The sequence below is a fragment of the Nansenia antarctica genome, assembly GCF_963989245.1.
Source record: "Nansenia antarctica genome assembly, chromosome: 3".
NCBI lineage: Eukaryota > Metazoa > Chordata > Actinopteri > Argentiniformes > Microstomatidae > Nansenia > Nansenia antarctica.
Genome location: NC_137688.1, coordinates 3,559,163 through 3,568,574, shown reverse-complemented (window position 1 = coordinate 3,568,574; position 9,412 = coordinate 3,559,163). Strand labels below are relative to the sequence as shown.

General features: G+C 47.4%; 1 protein-coding gene across 1 annotated transcript in view; it reads right to left on the bottom strand.

Moving 5' to 3' along the window:
- Nucleotides 1-5,704, bottom strand: part of LOC308153208 (LIM and calponin homology domains-containing protein 1-like) — a gene marked incomplete at both ends in the record, with an annotated part of 130,386 nt that extends 124,682 nt beyond the window's left edge. Inside the window, 1 exon segment of the mRNA XM_080526294.1 lies at nucleotides 5,585-5,704. Coding sequence (XP_080382420.1) covers nucleotides 5,585-5,704 — 120 coding nt within the window.
- Nucleotides 5,705-9,412: the final 3,708 nt, after the last annotated feature.

Here is a 9,412-nt window from a genome sequence, read left to right as displayed (position 1 = left end):
TAAGAGGAGGGGGGGGGGGGGGGGGGCAGGGACTTTAAATAGTTCATTGGCTGAGCCTGGGACTAGTTCACACAAACGCCCCGTGGCTGTAGCACAAATCAATCAACACAGCAACAACCAATCATTTAGGAGTCGTCATCAAAGGACCGTCCCTGTCTGAAGCTCAGAGGAGACCTAAACACCATCATTACCATGCCATCTAATTAGGAACTGACAGATGACAGCAAGACACAAATACGGTCCCTCTATACGCAGGTGTGTGCCTGTGGTGGCCCTGGAACATCCAACTATGCTCCGGTGACACCAGATGATCTGTGCTAGGTACGCTTAGCGCTTTAGCCCACTGGGCTAATGGGGTCTTGAGGCTAGCAGAGAATCCCAAGCTCGAAATCCCATCAAGAAATCCCATCTATAACATAAGCACACTCTGTGGTTGTTCTACTAGGCGTACTGCTCTTCTATTCGGTTGTTAAGTTGTGACGTGTTTCCGGGTCCAACGTTGGCTGAGGCGCTCTCTTCGAAAATTCAGCAGTAATAATAATAATAATTCATTATATTTATATAACGCTTTTCCGAGGCTCAAAGACACTGACAATATGGGAAAAAACAGGAAAGTGCTGTGTCCCTTGTTGTATGAATAGATCCGAGTCCCAAAAAATGATTGAACTGTCATTCTACCGCTTTAGTACTCTGGTGGGGTCTCTAAAAGCTAGACAAGCGAATAGAGAGCACTCAGCATCCGTGCATGTTGATGTGGCGTGCATGTTGATGTTGATGTGGCGTGGCAAACACCTTCTCGTGGTGCCCCCCGTAAGTAGCTAATGACTGCCAAAAGCAAGAAGCGAAACAAAGTTTGCCAACCAGGGCCCCTCACCCGGGCTGGTGTTCGGCAGCAGCCGGGGGAGAGGTCTGCTGACCTCGAACCCAGAATACTGCAGCTGAACACCGAAGGACTAACCCCCAGTAAGATCGACGTCATCGAACACCTGGCCAAAACCACCAAGGCCCTCGTCATTCTCCTCCAGGAGACCCACTGCATATCAGCAGACAAGCTAGTTCTACCAAACTTTGAGCTAGCTGGGTCTACCCTGAGCAGGAAGCATGGCCTCGCCACGTTTGTCCAACAAAGGTTGAGCTGGACTCTCGCTGACCAATCCCCGGCTGACTCGGAGATTGAGTGGCTGTGCGTGGACGTTGCCGGCCTAAAAATCATCAACGTCTACAAACCTCCACCCTCGCGAATCACATCAGTGTGTCTACCAGTGTTCCCCCACCCCTGTATCTATGCTGGTGACTTCAATTGCCAGCATGAAGACTGGGGCTACCGCACCAACTCACCCGACGGAGAGAACCTGGCTGTCTGGGCAGCTAATAACAGCCTGGCCCTGTTGTACGACCCCAAGGGCGCAGCCAGCTTCCGCTCCGGTCGCTGGAACACTGGGACGAACCCTGACCTGGCATTCGCGAGTGCCAGCGCTGACAACCGGCTCCCCGATAGACGTGTGCTAGGAAAGTTCCCGAGGTCTCAACATCGACCCTCACTGATAACAACGGCCAAACTCGTGAACCTTGTTCCGAGTGAGCCAGTGAAACGGTGGAACTTCCGAAAGGCCGACTGGAAACGCTTCCGCCTCCTTACCAACAAATCCACAAGGCACCTCCCATCGCCTAACTCTAACAACGTGGATGAGGCGTACCGGGACTTCTGCGGCATGTTGGTGAAAGCGGCAAAAAAATCCATCCCACGCGGACGTCGCATTAGCTACAAACCGTGTTGGGATGAGGAGTGTGAGAAGCTCCACTGTGCCTTCCTCCAGGCCCCTGCAGGAGCTGAGTCGGACAGGCTCGCAACAGCCTTGCTGTCAAGACTCAGCCGTAAAAGACAGGAGCGCTGGGAGGAGGCCATTGACTCCATCGACTTCTCGCACTCCAGCCGTAAGGCATGGAGTATCATGAACAATCTCACTGGTAGGTCCAGACACTCCCCCCGTCACTGCCCCATCTCTGCAAATAAAATCGCATCACAATTTGTGAAAAGTGGGTCATACGAGGGCAAAGACCGCGAGTCGTCTCGACTTGTGGCAAAAGAAGTGTCAGACCTCTGGAGGGCCCCAACACCTAGCAGTGACTACATCTCCGGTGAATTCACCCCGGAGGAGTTCGCTGCTGCCCTCCAGCATCTAAAGCCAGGGAAAGCTCCGGGGCCTGATTCCATCTGCCCGGAGCTTATTCTCCATGCCGCACCCGCCTTGAAATCCTGGCTGAGAGCGTTCCTCACTTCCTGTTTGCGCCAACTCAAGATCCCCAAAATCTGGCGAAGAGCCCTAGTTGTTGCGATCCCTAAACCGAATAAGCCTGAAGGGGACCCTAAGAGTTACCGTCCCATCTCTCTGCTATGCATCCCCTTCAAGATCCTCGAGCGTCTCATCTACGCCCGCATTGAACCAATTGTCGACCCGCTGCTCCCACGTGAGCAGGCCGGGTTCCGACGCGGGAGGTCGACCGTAGATCAAGTCACCCTTATGACTCAAGACATCGAGGATTGCTTTTCGGCAAAAAAGAAGGCCGGGGCCGTCTTTATAGACCTGACGGCTGCCTACGATACCGTATGGCATCGCGGCCTCTCCTGCAAGCTGCTCCGCCTGCTGCCGGACAGGCACATGGTCAGAATGATCATGGAGCTCATCCGTAACCGCAGCTTTACCCTCACCACCGGTCGCGGACAGCTAAGCAGGCTCCGACGCCTTAAGAACGGCGTCCCTCAGGGATCGGTCCTGGCCCCCCTCCTCTATAATATCTACACCTATGACCTGCCCAACACACTCTCGCGGAAGTACGCCTACGCAGACGACCTCGCAGTGGTGTACTCTGCTGGAAATTGGCAGTCTGTGGAGGGGATTCTGAGCCAGGACATGCAGACACTAGTGGCATACTTCCGGAAATGGAGATTGAAGCTTAGCGAGGCAAAGACGGTGTCGGCTGCCTTCCACCTTAACAACAGGGAGGCTAAACGTGAGCTTAGAGTACACCTAGATGGAACTCCCCTGCCATGTTCCGCTGAGCCAATCTATCTCGGCGTGACATTGGACAGGACGCTCACGTTTCGCCGACACCTCGAGTCACTGCGCAAGAAGTTAACAGCTCGTGTGGCGTTGATGAGGCGACTGGTTGGCTCGGGCTGGGGCGCCGGCGCAAGGACCTTGCGCACGGCAGCCCTAGCCCTCGTTTATTCAACTAGTGAATACTGCGCCCCAGTATGGTGTCGCAGTGCCCACACCCGCCTCATCGACTCGCCTATAAACGAAGCCTTGCGCATTGTGACAGGATGCCTGCGTCCTACCCCCGTGGACAACCTTCCCATCCTAGCAGGCATCCAGCCCGCAGGCCTCCGCCGCATGGGAGCCACAGCACGTCTCGCCTGCCGGGCCGTGGAGCTTAATAACCATCTGCTCCATGATAGGCTCACTATAACAGCGGAGCCCTCCCGGCGTCTCAAGTCGAGACACCCATTTGTGCCTGCCGCACAGGATCTCAGGCAGCAATGCAGAGATCTCAACATCAGTGCGGCAGGATGGGCGGATTATATGTGGCACGCGGAGTGGGAGGCTAACACCTCCAAACTCCGCGACCACATCCCAGTCGCCGGCGCTGAGCCCCTCGGGATGGACTTGCCAAGGCTATCCTGGGTGAGGCTCAATCGTCTCCGGACCGGCGTCGGGCGTTTCCGCTCATCAATGCATAGATGGGGCTTGGCCCCAAATGCGTCGTGCGAGTGTGGCGCAGAGGACCAAACCGCAGACCATATTATCCTGGATTGCCCGGTGTACCACCCACCCAACGGGATGCATGGTCTGTCGGTACTAGATGACGAGACGATGACGTGGCTTCTGGAGGGGTGTCCAGAAATATAGCCCGGGTGAGCCCCTCAACCAGGTCTCGGGGTGGTAAAAGGGTAGCCCCTCGGCCCCGAGCCTGGTGGAGTGGAGAGGAAGAACAACAACCCATACGCCGAAGAAGAAGAAGTACTCTGGTGCGGGGAATTTTTGGTTTGGACCTGGAAATTGCTAAACGTCACGCGTGATGTCAGACTTAACAACCGAATGTTTGCCTAACCCTGGGTAACCCGTACCCTAACTACAGAATAAGTCTTTGGGGCATACTCATTCTCTCCCATTCTCTGATCCTCTGTGTCTGATTCCAACACTTCCCATGAAGAAAACTAACCAACCGGCATCAAACAAGGTGACAACACACAAACCAAAGACGACAAACCTCTCCTACTGTGGTGCCATGACACCTGGCAACAGCAACACCAACGTACGGCGTACGAAACGTACAGAAAACTAACCCAAACTAAAGCGAGGCCCTACATTGTCCTTGCCCTATCAGTAGCAGTTAACCAGCAGGGCTGTATTGTTTGGCTTGTCAAGGAACCAGTGACCCATCCTAAGTCCCCTGAGGTGACGGAGAGAGGGAGAGAGGGAGGGAAGGAGGGAGGGAGGGAGGGGAGGGGGGAGGGGACAGTTACCAGGTGTGTGAGGGTAATGAGAGCAGGCCCCTAGAGGGGACAGAGAAGAGGAGAACAACAACGCAGGCACACAGTATCGTTCCTCCCCTCCTCTCATTCAACATGGTATCTCCTCATCAGCCAGGAGGATTCTAGGGCAGTAATAAATTGCCATTTTGAGACACAGTTTGGCCTCCCTGTAGGCCTGGGGATGCTAATGGTAATGGTGTCAGGATGACAATCCATTATGGCTCCGAGTTTGAAGCTTGTGATCAAATGTTTTACTGTTGAGGGACTAGGCCTACATAACGGAAAGGAAAAAACTGGTTGAAAAGGAAAAGAGAGATGCGATAGAAGTGTGTGTGTGTGTGTGTGTGTGTGTGTGTGTGTGTGTGTGTGTGTGTGTGTGTGTGTGTGTGTGTGTGTGTGTGTGTGTGTGTGTGTGTGTGTGAGTGAGTAGAGAGAGAGAGAGAGAAAGCGCAAATACAAAATCGACGCTGAATATCTAGGGCTATTTTAAAAGTAATGATCAGACATAGTTCCCAAAACAAAGTTTAGTTCACATCAACACACCAACAAAACAACAATGTTTGTGAACATAGGGACAAAGGGACAGCCAATCCAATCGCAGGCTGACAAAGTCAAGTGCAACGCGCCCAGTGAATGCCCCGTTTGTGTGATTATTGTCCGCCAAGCTCGCAATGAAGCAAAAATCCAATCCACATGACGCGTTCATTGTTTTCAGCCAAACACACACACACACACACGCACACGCACACGCACACGCACACACACACACACACACACACACACACACACACACACACACACACACACACACACACACAAGTGGATGGATGACACATTTGCGTCACTTTTTCAACAGGTGACAAGGCAATAAACCCGATGTGCGTCCCTTAGGTTGTTGGAACATGCTTCCAGGAGACGATCAACAACTCGTATGGCTTCGTCTTTAAATGTCTAGTCGTCATCAGTAATGCAATGGAATAATAAAGTGTCCCATCATGTGATGAGTTTGGAATGGATATAGAATAATAGCTTGTAGTTTCGACTCACCTCGATCCATGTCTGCGCCTCCAGGAGCGCGGCTTGCTCCGAGGCCGGGGGTCCAGAGAGGAGGGGGTCCCGGTGCTGATGATGGGGCTGTCCTGGATCTGCAGCGGGCAGACTTGCCATTTGCAAAAGATGCTCTGTACTGTTTTAACTGTACCAATAAAAAACCTCGACCGGGCAGAATCCTACAGTGTCAGCCTCCGCACTTGACTAGAGAAACCCGAATAAATGTGTCCGGATAAGGTTCGCCTTGGGGCAGTATAGCCTGTAGTCTCACCCCTCTCCTTCTCCGTCGGTGCTATGCCGCACACCCCCCAGCACTGACTGCACTTGCAGCTTTTACCCCCCTGTCTGTCTCTCACTTCTCTCTCTCTCTCTGTGGGCCGGAGTGGAGACTCGCTCTCTCGCACCGCAATAATGAAACGCACCAATGGGGCTGCGTTCGTAAACTACGTTCTGAAATCTGCACCGGCACTCACGGAATGCCTCTCGTCCAATCAAATTACTCGGGTCACTTTATGACGTTGAACGCAGTGTGCGCTCCGGCGCTCTCGGAGGAGATTGACGAACGCAGCCCAATGGCTATAAATACCCCGAGCAGCTAAGCTCTGTTCCTGGATCAGCCACCCGGGATCACACACACCCACTTTCACAACAGCGGTGGGAATACATGGGAGTTGAGCAGAATTCTCTAATAATACAATCTGGTTTATTTGATGAATTTATATAGTTTGCTTGTGTGGTTATTATGTTATGTGGCCTACGTGTGTACGTTGTGTGTAGGCCTATGCGTTGAATTCAACGTATTTAGGCAAGGCAAGTTTGTATGGATGAGAATCAAGGACCCCAATTGAAATAAGCCAGTGGCTTTCTTGGGTTTTTATCCTGTTAGTTGACCTTGTATGTAATATGTACTTTCATGTACCTACTTCTGCAAATCTTCTAATAAAGTTTTCAATCAATCAATCAATGGCACATTTCATACAACAGGGGCAATTCAAAGTGATTTACATATAGCATAAAAAAATACAGAAAATGAAGGATAGCTTACAAAGAAAAAAAGATATGCATATATATAGTATATATTAATATATATATATATATATATATATATATATATATATATATATATATGTATATAGTAAATAGAATACATAAAAAATAAATAGATACACATTTAACAACATAACAAGACAATGAATATAAAGATATTATTGATACAAGTGTAAGGCCTATTATTACTTTTACTGTCTGCAACTGTATTTTATTATATATATATATATATATATATTATTTATTTATTTATGTTATTTTATTTTATTTTTATTTTATTTACTGCTTATTTATATTGAGATTAAGGTGTGTTTAGGCATAGACTCACCAGGCATAGGTGGACACAACTTATGGCAAAAAATAAATAAATAACCCAATAAGAGCTTGGGCCTACTACAACACTCCAACACTTTGCTGACAGTTTAACTTGTTTAATTGTCTAAGCCGCTATATCAACAAGCTACAACCTGCACACTATTATAGGGTACTATAGGGTATTATTAAAGACCAACAAATAAGTGTTACGTGAGTTATGGGTTGTCAAAAGCCACAAAAGACAGGAAATTAGGCCTATATATATATGAGCACCACCAACCCATAACTTCACCTTTGCACTAGCAAGGGTTTCCAGCACACAGCTTTGAAAATATTGGGGTTAGGGTTTGGAAACCGTATATCCTTTCAATAGCACATTTCGTCGATATATCCAGTGTTATCGGTGTTATAATTTACAACAACCACAAGATCAACCGAGACACGGTTTGCATGGTCAAATGTGTGGCAACATAATGGAAACAAACAAACTATGTGAAGAGTGAACTTAGTTTGTTGCCCTCTATCGCCCCCTGGTGGGCACAAGACGTTGTGAAACGTGAAACATTGTCTTTGCGTTCCCAGCAAAGAAAGAAAGGGCATCTGAAACAACGGCAAAGTTCTCATACACAATCCTCGCACCGATAGATAGTTTTGGAGTTCTCCTTAGGATAGGCTTAATTTAATTTCGTTTCAGAATTAGTGCTGAATGAAGGTGCATTTGGATTTAAATAGCATCATAACCTAGATTATGATCTATAGGGACCGATCAATGATCAACTCTGTAGGTCCTAAAGAAGTTATTCATATTTTACCCTCACTTAATTGCACGCCCCGGATTACCAGTCAGAGGTCATGACAGATTCCCGACAGTGCAGCGGTAACATAGGACAGTGAATTCTTTTTAATTCTAGAACCCTGATCATATATCAAGTACATCTTAGAATTAGCCATTTAGCAGACACTTTTAATTCAAAGCAATTTACAATTACAGAGACATTCCCCCTGGAGTAACTACGGGCTAAGTGTCTTACTCAAGGGCACACTAGTGGTGGTGTTTCAGAAGGATTTGAACTCACACTCTTCCGATCACCAGTCCAACTCACTATCCACTGCGCCAGGCGAGGGGAACGATAGTCTGTTAAGGGTGGGGAAGAAAGTGAAAGAGGGGGAAGAAGGGGGAAGAAGAAAAGTGAGGAAAAAGAGAGGAAAAGGGGAGAAAAAGAGGGAAAAGAAAAGGAAGAGAGAGAAATTGAGGCTTCTTTTCCATTATCTACATGTTTAATAGTCTCAATGTATTCTAAACAATTAATGCACAATAAAAAATGTCGCCATTGCCATTTTTGTATGGGGGGGAAGAATGGTTCAGAAGGTCACCGGTTCAAATCCCACCATAAACAAGAACAATTAAAAATGTCTCCAAAAGTGTTGTTTTGTGTAAATTCAAAATCACTTGAGCCAAAAGTTGCTTTTTGTGACATAACAGAAGTTTATAGACACTAGCTGTTGTTTTATTGATGTTTAAACATCAATAAAAAGAATAATAGTATAATATTATATATTATAATAATAGTACAAATAAACAAGTTAGCCTCTTAAAAGCCCTGAGGTTGAATGAATAACTTTTTTACAAAGAGAAGAAGAGAGAGTTACTCAGAATCAGAATCAGAATTGCTTTTATTGCACCAATGTACAGGTACACAGAGTAAAATTCTTGGGTTCAGGTTCATTCAACATTGGCATTGCAGCAGAATACAAGATCAGTAATAAAATAAAGTATGATATAAAAACAACAAAATCAACAATCAATAAGCAGGATATGAGAACAACAAAATAAACAATCAATAATAGCAGCAATAGTATCAGTAGCATCAATAGCAGCAGAATGCAAATCAACAATAAAAGTAAATGAGTAGGGTGATAAGAGACTACAGCAGTACTACAGCTGCACCAGTCATGCTGCTGTAGAACAGTGGTGTAAACAGCTGTGCAGATTCCAATGACATGGGATGTAATATCATACAGTATGCAATAATATAGTTCAGATATGATACAGTACAAGTTCAAGTAGTAGTCAGGTGGTGCATAAAATGCTGTGCAGGTAGCAGTGAGATGTAATACACTGTCATACACACCGTCTATGTCTCACTGCTACCTGATGTAATACACTGTCATACACACCGTCTATGTCTCACTGCTACCTGCACAGCATGTTACGCACCACCTGACTACTACTTGAACTTGTGCAATATGGTACAGATAAGGAGCAGTACATATGTTTCAGTAGAAGTAGTGTTCAAGTAATCAGGCAGTATGTAGTTAGTTATAATACATATTATTAATGCAGTGGGGTTGGTTTGGAGGAGACAGACGTTTGCCTTCCTACTTCCTCATCTTATCCAACTAGTGCTCCTTAGTCAGAGACTAAACGAGGGACAATGCCAGATGAGGGGCAGGTGGACCTTT